The sequence below is a fragment of the Caretta caretta genome, chromosome 21 (assembly GCF_965140235.1).
Source record: "Caretta caretta isolate rCarCar2 chromosome 21, rCarCar1.hap1, whole genome shotgun sequence".
Taxonomy (NCBI): Eukaryota; Metazoa; Chordata; order Testudines; family Cheloniidae; genus Caretta; species Caretta caretta.
Window position 1 is genome coordinate 2,511,954 of NC_134226.1, and position 16,073 is coordinate 2,528,026.

The window sequence follows — 16,073 nt, forward strand, 5'->3', positions numbered from 1 at the left end:
CAGTCCCCGAGCAGGGCACGCACCCCCGGTACTGTGTGCGTCCCCCATGAGTGTAGGACACCCCCCCCCGCAGTCCCCGAGCAGGGCACGCACCCCCAGTACTGTGTGCGTCCCCCATGAGTGTAGGACACCCCCCCCCGCAGTCCCCGAGCAGGGCACGCACCCCAGTGCTACATGCACCCGAGTCCCCGGGAGGACCCCGCAGCCTCAGGCGCAGCGCGCGGACCCCGCCGAGCGCAGCGCGCGCGCAGCCCAGTCCGTCTGCGGCGGGGACGCCCCCGCGCGCGCGGCCGAGCGCTGCGCTCCGGCCCCGGCCCCGGCCCCGGCGGCGCGGCCATGGCGGACAGCGGCAGCGGGGAGGCGGCTCCGGCGGCGCGGCCTGAGGGCTCGGCCTGCGCCCCCGGGCGGTGGGAGCGGCTGCGGCGGCGGGGGGCCGGGCTGGCCGCCGGGCCCTGGGCTCGGGCGCTGGGGCTGCTGGCGGCGCTCGGGCTCCTCTACTGGCTGCGGGTCCCGCTCCGGCTCCGGGACAACCTGGCGGCCGGTGAGAGGCGGGGCCGGGGGAACACGGCGGGGGTTCCCCAGGGCTGTGGGGGCTCCCTGCGGGTGGGGTGGGTTCTCGGGGAGGGGCGGGGGTTCCCTGGGGCTGGGGGAACACGTTGGGGGGGGAGGGATCCCCAGGGCTGTGGGGGCTCCCTGCGGGTGGGGTGGGGGTTCCCTGGGGCTGAAGATACACTTGGGGGGGGGAGGGATCCCCAGGGCTGTGGGGGCTCCCTGGGAGTGGGGTGGGGGTTCCCTGGGACTGAAGATACACTGGGGGAGGAGGGATCCCCAGGCCTGTGGGGGCTCCCTGGGAGTGGGGTGGGTTCTCGGGGAGGGGCGGGGGTTCCCTGGGGCTGGGGGAACACGTTGGGGGGGGGGAGGTTTCCCCAGGGTTGTGGGGGCTCCCTGCGGGTGGGGTGGGGGTTCCCTGGGGCTGAAGATACACTTGGGGGGGGGAGGGATCCCCAGGCCTGTGGGGGCTCCCTGGGAGTGGGGTGGGTTCTCGGGGAGGGGCGGGGGTTCCCTGGGGCTGGGGGAACACGTTGGGGGGGGGGAGGGATCCCTAGGGCTGTGGGGGCTCCCTGCGGGTGGGGTGGGTTCTCGGGGAGGGGTGGGGGTTCCCTGGGGCTGGGGGAACACGTTGGGGGGGGAGGGATCCCTAGGGCTGTGGGGGCTCCCTGCGGGTGGGGTGGGTTCTCGGGGAGGGGCGGGGGTTCCCTGGGGCTGGGGGAACACGTTGGGGGGCGAGGGTTCCCCTGGGGTGAGGGGTGGCTGTGGTGTAGGCAGGAGGGTATATTACTTGTAGGTAGTTGCTTTTGGTTTCTGACCCCTTTGCACAATTTCCCATGGGCCCAGAAGAGGTTTCTGATGTGCCACCAATCATGAGAAATGTCATTAACTCCAAATAATAGTAAGTTTTAAAGTTATGTCAGCCCCAGGTTCCTCTCAGCTTGCTCCTCCTGCGCCTGCCTGCTGAGGCTGCTTGATAGTTGCCATGGTTTTACAGTCACATTTATGGTTTTTTACCGCCCCACCCCTTGATTTGTGAAAGATCCCACCGACAGTAATGACACTGATTGTAGCGTTCACAAAACTGTCAAATGCACATAGTAAACAAACAGGGTGGGTAGGGAAGAAATAATTTTTTTCTTCTAATCTTGTCAAAATCTAGAAGTAATTGGGATTTGTTCTTTGTTTTGTTAGTGCTCATTATAAATAAACCAGCTACAGCAGACTGTCAAGTGTAGTCCAGAAAAGTGGAGCAGGAAGAGACCTTTGTTTTTCTGAAGCATAGGATAGACTGTCAGTTCTTCAGAGTTTTTGGTCTGGTTGTTAATTACACGTGGGCACTACTGGAAATAAAAATACTGCTAGTTTCATGTGCTCTGTATGTTGGCTTGGGCATGATACTTGCAAGGACACCAACCCTTCTGTTTAAAAATGTCTTACCCCTTATTAGGGCCCTACCAAAGTTGCCCTCCATTTTGGTCAATTTCACAGTCATAGGATTTTTAAAATCATAAATTTCATGATTTCAGCTATTTAAATCTGAAATTTCACAGTGTTGTAATTATAGGGGTCCTGACCCAAAAGGAGTTGGTGGGGGTCCCCAGGTTATTGTAGGGAGGGTTGTGCCACCCTTACTTCTGCACTGCTGCTGGCGGGGCGCTGCCTTCTGAGCTGGGAGCCTGGCCAACAGCCACTGCTCTCTGGCTGCCCAGCTGGAAAGGCAGCGCTGCCTCTTGCAGCAGTGCAGAAGTAAGGGTGGCAATACCGCAATCTCCCTAAAATAACTTTGTGACCCCCCTGCAACTCCCTTTTGGGTCAGGACCCCCAGTTTGAGAAATGCTGGTCTACCCCGGGAAATCTGTATAGTATAGGGTAAAAGCACATAAAAGACCAGATTTCACGGTCCGTGACTCGTTTTTCATGACCATTAATTTAGTAGGGCTATTATTGTTTCAAGTAGCATTTAACATGTCTAGAATTGAAAGAGTCTAGAAGAAACAATGCTTTTCCTCTTATTTTCTACTGTGTTTACTCTGTGCATTTGGCAGCTTTTTGTGTACAGTTTTCTTTGTGTGGATCTTTCATACATCAGCATGGAAGAATTTTTTTTTAAAAAAGTTGGAATATGTGACTCCAACCTGACAAAATTTTCAGGGAGACTCAGGCAGGTGGAGGAATTGTAACTGCTTTCACACTTTTTTTTCCCCTTCAGATGAAAGCATTTCAAGTTGATGATGTCCAAACTGGGTGAAATTGACCCAATCTGAGTTTCATTTCAGCCTATAGGGTTCTGGACAGCATCTTACAGAGGGTGCTGCAATTAGCAGTGGAGATAAGGGAGAAAGCTCTCTTGTCTTCCAGGAGCCAGGGGAAAATGGGAAAAAGCTTCACTCTTCAGGTTTATTAGTTAATTATTAGCCAGAGGCTGATACCAAAGATGGAACCTCCTGAGCGAATGTGCAGGTATGAGCGTTTGGAAAGAAGCTCAGTATGCTCTCCAGCTGCTGGAATGGGGTTGGTGCCTTAACACCTCTTGTTGGGTGTGGTTCAAGCCTCATCTTTTTGTATTAGCTCCTTCCTAGACATTTGGTGTTTATAAACATTTCAAGTGCTGTATAATAACACTTGTAAAATACTTGGAAATTCTTGGATGGATTGGAGCTGCTATCTATTTAGAGATACTAATTATTACTGTCGCCCTTAATTTTGGAAACAAACTCAGCAAGCCTTGGCCTTTCCCTAATGAGTTCCTTAATAAATTGCACAAGGCACTTGCTAAGGAACAGATTCAGCAAAATTCATTTGATGCGGTCACTCACCCTTTTGTTAATATTTACAGTCTCATAACATTAACCATTATGAATTAGAGCTTTCTGGTACTAACTTCCAATTTCTGCCTTGCCTAACAAAAATGCCCAATTTCAGTTTCCAAAATTATCCTTAGTGTGGTTTGTTCTTGGTTGAACTTGCAGTTAAGTTGTGTTCAGTGTTGTTTCAACTGCAGTTGTTGCATAAATCCTTTAATAGTGGGTAACTTTTGTTAGTGTAGACAAGGTTTTTGTGTCCCTCCACTGATGACTGCTTCCTGGCTCTTTTTTGTGGCTATCATACAAGACACATTTACCTTCATGTAGATTTTGAAAATGTTCTAATACTTTGTACAATGCTTATGTAAAAAGCAGTTCAAGAAATAAAAGTGAATATCTCCCACTGCCATGGTTTACTTTTGGCCTGGGAAGAGTTGGGTTGATGGTTTAATTGGCATGTTTATTTTGTATGAACTATGTCAATTAGAAGGATTTTACTGGGCCTTAGGTAATGATAGGCTATGGAATACTGGGTAGCATCTCAAGCTCAGTGCTTTGAAATTCACTCAACAAATCCTAGAGATGTTCAGAAATTAAAATTTCCTCTGCGGTTTGTCAATATTGTATGTTTTGTTTGATGCAACTGGAAATGTCCCTTCTGGCCCTGGTTTTGAGTTATTTGGGAGATGGTGGATAACCCTTTGGTAACACAAATGTTCTGGTATTGGAATGGTGGCTGGTGACTGTTAGGCCATGTTCTTTGGTTGTGCCACCGTCAGTTTGAAGGTTCTGGTTACCTTATATCCATCATTTCAGCTCAGTTTGGAATGTCACCTGTGGTTGGGCGTGCTCTGGAATAACTCAACACTACACCCCAGCTGGTCCCACAAAGGGGATCTTTAGTCTGCTTTATTGCAGGTGGGTGAGAAGATGAGATGAAAATTGATATTTTTCTTGAGTCTGTAAGATTCTCTGAGCTGTGGGAGTTTAACACAAATTTGGTCTAGTGTTCAAATCGGTCTTTTTGTCACATTTCTGAGAACAATATGGTTTTCTAGATAAAGATCTAGAAATAGGTAAAGATTTGGTGAAACTGCAGTGGTCACAAGTATCGTTTAAAAACTGAAGGGACACTAGACCATGACACTTATTGCTGAACTACATAGGCTTCAGACTTGCTGTCATCAGATGTTTCTTTCTTCTATTTCTCCTTTACTGCGGATCAGTGGCTGGTTAAACAGATTTATGCTGTGAAGGTGGTGGACCTGCTCCTTAAAATTAACTCTTCCAGAAAAGTCTGCAATAGATGATTGCCTCAGTTTTCTTTAGCCAATGGCTAGGTAGTCAGTATATTTAATGTCTCTCTCCACAGCTGTAAAAGATGGATTATTTGTGCAAAAAAAGTTTTGATGTTATGCACTCTGATTCTGGCTTGTGACTTTCCAGTGAAAATTACATATGTTCTTTCCTTCCTGCCCCTCCTCTTTTAAAATACCCTGATTGTATTGTTGCTTTTCTGTCTGTTAATCTATTTAAAATGAATTCTTCTCTTCCCAGGAGCATATTTACTTATTGAGGAATTAGTATTCCAACATTTTGGTGTGAAGTTGAATTCAGGATTTTATGATAGTTAGAGAAATTACACTATGTTACTGTAATAGCATCCTCATCTAACAGAGAGTTCATTTTCTGCTTGCAACCCTTGCTGTGATTCCAACATGACTCTTGTCACTCTTCCTGCATGTGTACTAGTTTCTTTTCAAAGGTAAAGCTGGATGTTTCTTGGGTCTGTTTTTCCATTTAGCTGTTGGCCACTGTTTAAATTAGATTTTCAGGTTTTCTCAGAAGCACATTTTCAACCTGCAGTATTAAACTCAACATATGCTCAGCCTGCAGTAAATATTGGACATTGGAAACAGAGGCTATCTCTGTTATGTAATACTCCAGTTGGTGGTGCTATATGATTCCAGTTTCCTCTGTTACTGCTTCCTGCAGTGGATTAGTAGAACTCAGACCAAACATGCCTTTCTTACTTGGAAATGTGAGATTCACTCAGGGTGGTAACATTGAAGAGGTTTCTTCTGTTCTGTAAATACCAAGGAATGGAAGTCTGTGTAAATCTACACAGTACAATGTATTTGAACATAATAACTTTTGGTGCACTCTTTGTTTTGTTGTGCCTTTTTTAATATTTGGGATCTAGCAGCACCTATTTATTGTTGATTGATTATTGATTCTATGTGCCTTTTTAAAACAGAACTTCTGATCATTTTACTTGCTAAGACTTAATAGAAACTTGTATCAAAATAATATAGCTCACTTCTAAATTACAATAAAACATATGGTCTGTCAAAATTATTTACTCATTCAATAATCATGCAACTGTTAAGATCCGTTGGTGTAGTGAGAGCATTACAATTTTGCTGTCTGGTCAAAGGATTTGTATAGAATCGTTCTGGTTACAAACACAAGCTGTATTTGATACAGTATCTTCTTTTAACTAACATCTTTCTGCTTGCTGTACTCTTCCATCTGTGAAACTACCAAGGCCCTTGCAAAACCTAAGCAATTTTGGGTGTGTGTGTGTGTGTGTAGTGCGCTATATATGGTGGTTTATGTTGCTTTCAAACATATTTGGAATTTTCTAGTTCTGCCTATTGACTGTGCTGTTCTTCCCTCTTAACAGTGACTGTGTTCTTAAGCACTTTGACTCCAAAATTCTACGTTGCACTTACAGGGACTTCATCTCTTATATCTGGACTGATATTTGTAAGTAGATTCCTCTTCTCACGAGAGCTTTTGCATGTCTCTTGTTAAAGTGAGGATGCAAGAAACCCTCCTGTTCTCTGACCAGTCTCTAGGTGGTGTCCTTATACTGTAAAAGAAACGAAGGTGCCTCAGTAGTTTCTGGTACACAGGACTCTATCCATTGTTACCCGAAGAGGGTATAGCTATGATTCCCACAACAACCTTAACTCTGAATTTCCTGAATTTTGTGCTAATTGAATCTCAACCTTCAAAATAGCACATAATTTCCTGTGTTTTAAAGAGGGAAACTCAGTCCCTTTCCCAATGGATAGTTTGCATTACAAAGCCACTGCCACAACTGGCACTCTCTGATTGGCCGTCGCAGCAGCCAGACCACGAAAACTGACCACCTCTCTCACCGTTGGAAGCGGTCCCTTCAAGTCGTGGGTGGTGCGCGCAGAGAAGGCTTGCACTGCTGCCACATTGCACGTGTTCTTTGGACAAATTGACTGCCTTGGGGGGTGAAAGCTTTTCTGGATGTTTCACGAGCACTGAGTTCACTAAAAAGTTACATCTAAAGAGAGGCTCGTGTGGGAGAGGGTTTGGGCTATAAAAGAAATTATTCTTGCTGAACTCTGATAGATCTTGAGCCGTCTGAGATATCAGGCTCTGATCCTGCAGTCAGATCTGTGTGGGCAGATCTGGTTGCAGGATAAGGGCCTTTAGGAACATTCTTTCACTGTCAGACATCACACACAGTTACCAGAATATGCTGAAGCTGTGTTTAGCAGACATTTTGTGTGGCTAAAGTTAAAAGAAAAGAAAAATCTTTTTTTAATGTGAAGGAAGCAATTTGTTTACCATCGCTGCAGGAAGAATGTGGTTTGTGAGTACTGAATGGGGGATTTGGGAAGAGCTGTTTAAGAAGGAGATGGATGATGTTGTTTGCCCTAGTCATTTTACATAATTAAGATACAGAAAAATCCCCGCTTTAAAGAAAAAAGTGGATTTTTTTGTTGACATTTAAAATGGATGAGTTATTGCAACATTGCACAATAGGAATGCCGTGTATTCAAATGTGACTTCTTTCTTCATGCTGATGGAAATACCCAGATGAATTGGTCTAGGGTGGTCCTCTACTGAAACTCCCGGAGATCATTACATATAAATGCCTCATAAGGCCTACAGGAGGAAAGAGGAAAGAAATAACACTCTTAACCTTCAGCATCTCATAAATGAACTAAATGACTTCCCTCCCTGGACTCTCACAGGCTATCAACAAAGCATATTGCAGGTGATACAAAATGGGCAAAAAAAGTGAATTTGGAAGAATGAAACCCAAAGCTAGGCCCAGTCATGTAGTCCTTACTTCCAGGGGTAAGTCCCTTTGGCTATGTGCTAAAGTAAGGGCTGCAGGATCCAGACACCTTATTTGCTGTAATTGCTTCAGAAGTTAGCATACTTTTGTGGATGATGATCCATTATTAGGCTAAAATCTGACAAATTTCGTAATGTTTTTTCTTCCTTCAGTGTATGGAGAGCCCCATGTCTCTCTTGTTTAGTGGAAGGAGATATAAAAATTAACAATATTTTATATAGATAAATAGTGTCTGTAATCAGTTGCAAAGGGGTGTCCACATGGCTCACATTATTGTTTCATGTCTATTGTGAATACTGGAAACTTGTTGTCCAGTGAAACACTTGGGTGCAATATTTCTCTTGTTCCCATTGCAGATATTCGAATGGTGGTACTTCCAAAAACATGGCACCTCTTTCATTGAGCAGGTGTCTGTGAGCCATTTGAGGCCGCTCATTGGAGGAGTAGAGAATAGTCCTCCAGTGCCAGGTTTTTCAGACAACAACGGAGAAAACGAGACAAACAGGCAGAATTTGTCAGGTAATTCCTTCTAACTTTTGGCTTTGCAGAGACATGTTAAGTGTCTCCCCTAAACCCAGAAAGATTTGTTCAAACTAGTTGGATTTCTGTCTTTAGAATGGTCTTGGCTTCACGTTAGTGCCTATAGAAACAATCAGAGAAAGATGTTCTCTCATTTGGGACCATCAGTACGAGAGAGTTGCAGAAGTGAAGAGAAATGATGATGGAAATCAGTGAAGTAAAATCCGGAATTGCTTTGTGAATACCATTGCATTTGTTAGAACTGCTGAAAGAAGGAACCTATGTATTGCCTAGTATGTTACATAATGATTAGAAATAAGAGTTTAAGTCAAGAGATTAATACACAGCTTGAATGCAAAAAATAGACTGAAACACACCACTGAATTGTCCCAGTAATACCAGGCTTTTGCAGACACCAACATTTTATGGTTTGCAGGCTCCAAAATTACACAATTTGAGCATTGCTCCGGTTATTCTCGTACAGTGTTTAACCTTCTTCCCAAGTGCTTTTGTATGACAGGAATGCTGGAAACCTCTGGCTTTGCACAAGTCATGTCCAGCAGGAAGTGATCAGGGAATGAATTGAAGTTATGTGGATTTTACAGAAAGGGCTGTAGCTGTTTAAAGACAAGGGATTAATTTTCAGAGTAGCAGCCGTGTTCCGTATCCACAAAAAGAACAGGAGTACTTGTGGCACCTTAGAGACTAACAAATTTATTTGAGCATAAGCTTTCGTGGGCTGCAGCCCACTTGATCAGATGCATGCAGTGGAAAATACAGTAAGACGATTTTATATACACAGAGAACATGAAACAATGGGTCTTACCCATACACACTATAAGGAGAGTGATTTTGGAACTTTATTCAGATTTGAAGTAGTGCTCTTTCATTTTGCAGAGTGCAAAGTATGGAGAAACCCTCTTAATCTTTTCAGAGGAGCAGAATATAGCAGGTATTAATTTCATTTTATTTTCAGTATAACAAGCAATTGTTGAAATGAACTTAGAGCCTACACACACCTTTTTAACTTGTTGCCAGAGCTCTCATCCTTGCACTTCTTGGAAATAATAGTGAGATCCAAAGAGCATCATGGGTAATTGTTGGGATTTATACCAGTCCTACACTTAAAAAATATCTCTCCAGAGCTCTAGGCACCTTCATCCCATATTAGAAATTCAAATATTCTTGTAAACAAAGTAACTCTGTAGCTTCCCCAAAGCAAAGAAACAGCTGTTCCAGTGCTCATCGCAACCCTCTTTCTCCAAAATTCTAAAATATCTGCAAACTTGTAAAGATTTGAGCTTTGCAGCATGCCCTGAAAGCTGACAGATTTGGGCTATTTCATTCCAAATCTTGAGGAGTGAGTTCCGAAGTAGAGTCTGTCATATAGAACGCCCTAGTGGAACCCCACACTCCCTTTATAGAGCGGTGGTTTCAGCTTCAGCATTGTCGTTGTCCATAACTCTGACCCTGTTGCACAGGGATAGAGGCATTTCTCAAACAGGCAGTTGCCAAACCATTTTGGCTTTTAGGTTAAAAATTCATGCATTGCCTTATCACCAGGAAGCCATCTGGCAACCTGTACAGAACACTGGTGTTGCAATCTTATGATTAGAAAATGCAGGTAACAAATGATCCTTCAGTACTAGCCCCTGTTTCTGAAGACATCAGACATCCCACTGTAACAGCTGTTACCAACACGTTTTGAGACTTTTCTTGCCTTTTGCTAAAGGTACACGTGGGTGACTGGGAAGGAACCGCTTACATACTACGACATGAATTTGTCTGCTCAGGATCATCAGACCTTTTTCACATGTGACACAGACTCTCTTCGTCCTTCAGATACAGGTACTAGCTATTTCTGCATGAAAACAGGGATGTATGTGTGAAATATGGAATGGTTGAAATATCTAAAGTGTATTGGAAATATTCACCCTAAGGTGATCCCGACTACTGACTGGAAACCTATAAAGCAATAAGTGCATAATTCAGCAATTTAGGGAGTACAAAATATATGTTTAGTGATACACTTCTGAGTTCTATAGGGAGTGCAGTCTAGAGGCTTAAAGTGATTCCTAAACTCTGCCATTGACTCACTTTGTAACTATGAGCAAGTTACTTCCTGTCTTGTGGCTCAGTTTGCCCATCTATAAAATGGGGATAATGCTAAAGTAACTTACAGGAGTATGATGAGGCTTCATGTTTGCCTAAATGCTCAGAACCTTGGATGAAAGACACACTAAAGACAGTGTGTTGCGTATATGAAATAGTAAGTTGTGAAAATGTTCCTGCTTTTGCAAAAGGTGCTTTAGACTCTACGACATGCTTAGTATTGTAGTTTGGTCTCCTGAAAAATGGTCCCCTCAGCAGCTTTCTGCCCTCGGTACTGTGGTTGGTCATTAGTTCAATACTGACTCAGAAAGAAGAGCGCCTGCTTCCTGCATCACCTAGATCAGTGGTTCTCAAACTTTTTTTTTCACAAACCACTTGAAAATTGCTGAGGGTCTCGGCAGATCACTTAATGATCTTTCCAAATGTTGTTTGTACCGTTAGCTAACTATTGTAAAGCGCTTTGGATGAAAGCGCTATATTAAAACATAATAATTAACGTTTTTTTGTTCTACAGATAAAAGCACACAACTCATATTTTAATATCAGTAGTCTTCCCTTTCTAATGCAATGGATGTGCCCTCTCTAGCTGGGGCTGGGAAGGAGGGCCATCTCTCCCCAGCCGCCGCAGCCCTGGAGCTGGGGAAAGTCGCCTCTTTCTCTCTCTGCCACAGCCCTGCACATCCCAAATTCCCCCCACCCCCTCTTCTCACCCCACTGTCCCCTCCCACCAACCCTCTTTTTCCCCCAGGCCACCACTTCAACTTACATGTGCGTCTTCTCCAGGGTCCAGGAACCTAATTAGTGGAGCCATGCCTGCGCGGCTTCACTAATTAGGTGGGTCGCCCTTCATTCTCTTGTGTGTGACTGCCCAGGCACGCACCTTAGAGGGAACTATCCGTGGACCACCTGAATGGAGCTCATGGACCACGGTTTGAGAACCTCTGATCTAGACATTCCTTGGAGTTCTCCCATTGAACAGGCTGTGTCCAACCCTGCTTAGCTTGAGATCTGATGAGTTTTCAGCTCAAGATGGTTTGGCATCCAGAATACAGGACTAAAACTCTTGTCATATAATAGAGCTATGGTTGCAACTTTGTTGGTGTTTTAGTATAGATTGCAGAATTACATTTGTTAAGGGATATGGTGAGAGACTCTTGTTTTTGTTTACTTTGTTGTTTGTAATACATTTCAGAAGTTTGAAAATAACATCTTTCCTTGTTTGTCTTCAATCAGTTTCTTATTAAACTAGCCCACAGGACTTTCCCTTTGATTACATTTACAACATCATGGAGGTAAACAGTGCTTCACAGTTTGGTGAAAAGGGAGATCTTGTGTTGTCTCGGTTTGCTGTGCATCTAGAAAACCAAATATTGTAGGATAATGCATAAACTAGGCATTACAGGATTGTTTTTTCCTAATTATATATTTTTAAAACCTGGACTGTGTTCTCCACTAGTTTAATGTCTTTAAAGAAGTTCACAGTTGGGGCCATAACTAATGAACAGTCATGTCTCTTTAAGTGTATTGTAATGTTACAACATTTTTGTACAGTTAGTATGCCCTACCTGGCTATTGTCAGATGAGGTGCTAACTCTTATCAATTTGTCAAGTTCAGGAAGCGTTAGCTGTCAGCTAGCTGGTGACATGTTTGATATGAGGAATGTATTTTTATTGCACAAATGGAGTATATTGTCTCGTCTTTTAAGCCAAGACTAATATTTTGTTTCCAAAGGAAAACTCAAATATTTTCCACATTATTCTTACTGGACAGTTGCAGTTTTTGTTCCAAAAGAAACATGTATAGATTCTCCAGTTTTTCTTATCAAACTTGAGCGAGGCCAGATATTCAGTTCCATGAACCAACAGTTTTGGAGTCTTTTCAGAAATGCTGTTGGGTGTGAAGACTCTAATTCTGCCTAGGAAATGGTAGTGGTAAGAACATTGCCCTTCTTTTGGGTAAAGTGGGCTCTTAAATTTGGGTTCCATTTTTTTCATAATGCGGGCTGATGTTGTCCAGAGATGTGCTGTGCTGAATTGGTTCTCTTCCCACTCCTCCTCTTGCTGTAATTCTTTTGCAGAAAATTAGAATTCAGACAAACCTCCTAGATTCAAACATAGTTTAGATAAAGAGCATGTTCTGATCTGTGTGTATTTTTAGCTGCTTCGTAGCACCTTTCAACAAGATGATAAACAGTAACAGTATATTTTGAATTGGCTGTAACATGTTATGCCACTCGAATTTGCTCTTGCTTTCTAACCCAAACTTTAAAAGGGATTGCTTAACCGTGTATAATCTGTTAAATAACAGCTTTGAGAAGGCACTTACTCAAGGATTTAACACCACAAAACTGCACCAGAACAATAATTTTTTTTATTATGTCTTTCCTTAAAAGAAAAGTATTGTCAATAAAAAACAAAAACTCGGATTTCATGCAGGACTGTGCCAGGGCCGCTGTCAAACAGTGTGCACCAATCGAGTAGTTGTGCACCAGTCTGTATGTGCACAGGAACTATGTGATTTGCATGTAAAATGGGTTTTAAATGAACAATGAATAATCTCCTTGCAGATATTCCCATTTTAAGTGGAATTTGTAATCTAATCAGATGTGTCATAATATTCTGTTGGTGGTGGAAGGATTTCCTCAGGATTTAAATCTCCTTTTGCTGCATGCATCTGAGGGAAGAATAGAGTCAAGCTCAGAGTACAAATGATTGTTGGTCAAGTGGAGCTGATGTATAAATAACCTAAGTGTTAACTTCTTAAAAAGCTCTAGTTTTCATGGATGGTTAACTGTATATTTCATACATAAGCATTTCTGTTCATGATCTGTTTTAAAACATTTTTCCAACAGTTATGCAGAAGGCATGGCGAGAGAGAAACCCTCAAGCCCGAATCAAAGCAGCGTATCAAGCTTTAGAGTTAAATAATGAGTAAGTTTGAAATTAATATAAACATAAATCTAAGTTCTGGCATAAAAAAAACAAAGTGCTTTACCCAGGACACACTGTCACTTTTTGTTTAAATTTAGAATTAGCAAGAAGGAATGTCTTCGAATAGTGTGAGGGTTTTCCTGTATGCATCAATTAGAAATAAATGTGGCTATCGGAGTACTTTGCAGCACTTAGCTCAGGTTTGATTAAAAGATAGCTTTTGACCTGCGTATCTTTTAATTTTTAAAAAGAGTACATTAGTTTGATTTGTGCCATTTCTGTCTTTGGGTCACTAGAAATAACGTACACAAGGAGAAAAAACTTATTTTGAGGTGAAACAAAGTAAGTCTTCATATGCAGTCTTGTTATTGCAATATCATTACTGATTCCCAATAACGTTGTAATCAGACTTACAGATTTCATGGCCACAAAGAACCATTTTCGACATTGTCACACTACCTTTTCATTGTTTTTGAGAAAATAATTTTCCTTGCTGCAACAAACTTATTTTTCCATTTGAGACATTTACCTTAAGTTCTTAAAACTGTAAAGGCTTCTGTTTTCCTAGCACTTGTCACTTGACTGTAGTCCAGTGAATACTCTGCTAGGTACCATGTATTTCACTGGGTGTTTGATAAGGATTCTTACATACTTAATTTTTATTCATTAGTAATGGGTTTTCATAAACGTTCAAGTACTACATACAGGACAAAACCTGTAGATACCTTTGATGCCGTTACTTTCTTGTGCAAAAAATCCTTACAACTGACTTCCGTCTGAGTAGTTTGTGGCTTTCTTGTTTTTGTTTCCATTACAGTTGTGCCACTGCATATGTTCTCCTAGCCGAGGAAGAAGCAACAACTATTACAGATGCTGAGAAGTATTTTAAGCAGGCGCTAAAAGCAGGAGAAACAGTTTTCAGAAAATCTCAGCACTGCCATCCCCAAAACTCCCAGCATGAAGCGCAGCTTAGTAAGCACCTTGGCACTGACTAGTTAAACAGATTTTTCTGTTTGAGCACAAAAGCAAAATGAAAGAAATGTGATTGTTTTTAGGGTAGCAGTTGAAACACCAAACCCAGATAAGGAGAATCGCTGTTAGTACTTATTCTGTAATTACACTTTAGCATGATATGCTGTATGAATTTTATATGGTCTTCATATGAGTAAGTCTATAAAAAAGCAGATAGAGCGTGTAGTCATCACAGTAGCGTATGTCACTCTGCCTTGGTGGGCCTCTGCAAACATGTGGCAGTATATCTTAATGTCTTGATCTGATACTCTGGTGGTGGGGAATAATAGAAGGATTAGTAAGCGTTAATGGTGCAGTTCACCACTAGTTTTATCCCACCCAACAGATGGAAAGAAACTCAAAAGTTCTTGCCATATGATGACTGGGAACCAAACTGAAGTGAATTGCTGGGTTTGGTCTTGGTGGACCACTGCCAGAATTTGGGCTGGGAAGGTATAGGTGATTATTCCATACTCTTACTACTTCTCTCTGCTGCTGGTTAGGGAAAGGGTGGTGTGCATTCTCTCTTGGAGAATAATGTCATCTCATGCCATTTTAGGCACTCTATTAGAGAGATGTCCACAACACATCCCGCAGCCCTTTTTTATTACTCCCTTTCTGCAACTAAGCATATCTTAACATAATAAAGATTGAAAGTGAGTTTTTAGAATGGAGATTGTTTTATTTTGTTACTCAGGAAGAGACACCAATGTGTTGGTTTACGTGAAAAGGAGACTAGCCATGTGTGCAAGAAAACTTGGAAGAATAAAAGAAGCAGTAAAAATGATGAGAGATGTAAGTCATTTTAAATAAAACGTAAACAACTTGGGTAACCACAGTGGAGGGGATGGAACAATTAGGTTATGACTGAGTTTCATAGTGAGATACGAATGTTTTCAACAAAATTTTAGTTTTTGGTGTCTGTGAAGTATATATGTACATAATTTGGCTAATGTATTTAGAGTTTTACCTTCCATTTCCCCTTTTGTTTGGCTTGATGATTAACTTGTTAAAGTAGCTAAACTATATGCTTCGTACTATGGCACTTTATTTCTTTCACTTGCCCAAGGTGGATGGTAAGTTATTTTTACACAGGCATGTATTATAGATCAAACCAACTACTTTGTGCAGCTAGCCAAGTCAGGCGGGGAGCACATTGTGTGAACACCTGGGAAACAAGTGTACTGAGCAGATGAATGTAGAAAAAATTGTTGTGGTCTCTTTGGTGGTGGGGGGCAGAGAGAGGTGGGAAGAAGTAAAGGATGAAAAGGAACATCAGTCATTATATTAAGTTCTTGAAACCATTGCATTGAATATTTATGTACTCTATTTTATCTAAATGCCTTGCTGAATTTATTGGACAATGTGATTAGATTTATCATCTGGTTTGGGTTAGCAGCTCAGAGCTGATAATTTATTAAGGATGTGAAACAGTGACCTAAACAACACTGGAAAATGAATACAGTTCTGATATTGCATTTTGGAACAATTTATGGTTACTTGCTTTGATTAACAGATTGAATATAAGTAAGTGTGTCTGTTGCATTGGCAGGAAGAATTACAAGGCCTAAAATGGGTTATTTATCAACTTTTTTTTTCTGGATTTCCACAGAAAAGCTGATTTCTTTGGGCTTTTGTGACCTTGAATAATTTGAAGCACAAATACCAGACACATCTTATTTGGCTACATTAGATTCTTTTTGTTCTTATATTTGGGGTTATTGTGCCCAAACTACCATTTTAATAAATAAAGGCAAAAGGCTTTCTGTGTTTTCAGATCCCGCTTATGGTAAGTTTGAGTAAAATGGAGGTATTTCTCTTTTCTGATGTGCAGTTAATGAAAGAGTTTCCACTTCTTAGTATGTTGAATATTCACGAAAACCTTCTGGAGGCGCTGCTGGAATTACAGGCATATGCCGATGTCCAGGCAGTTTTAGCGAAGTATGATGGTGAGTCACATTTGTCATGATGCCTAAAAACATTCATGTTTGCTATTGTGTGTGTTAACATAGAGCATG

At 42.2% G+C, this 16,073-nt stretch overlaps 1 protein-coding gene across 1 annotated transcript in view; it reads left to right on the forward strand.

Annotated features, from left to right (window-relative positions):
* The first annotated feature begins 321 nt into the window (after positions 1-321).
* ST7L (suppression of tumorigenicity 7 like) overlaps positions 322-16,073 on the forward strand; it is a 31,742-nt gene continuing 15,990 nt past the window's right edge. Inside the window, 9 exon segments of the mRNA XM_048827081.2 lie at positions 322-541; positions 6,043-6,125; positions 7,839-8,001; positions 8,899-8,953; positions 9,734-9,849; positions 12,966-13,044; positions 13,862-14,016; positions 14,753-14,850; positions 15,890-16,004. Of these exon segments, the coding sequence (XP_048683038.1) occupies positions 337-541; positions 6,043-6,125; positions 7,839-8,001; positions 8,899-8,953; positions 9,734-9,849; positions 12,966-13,044; positions 13,862-14,016; positions 14,753-14,850; positions 15,890-16,004 (1,069 nt within the window). The 5' untranslated portion in view covers positions 322-336.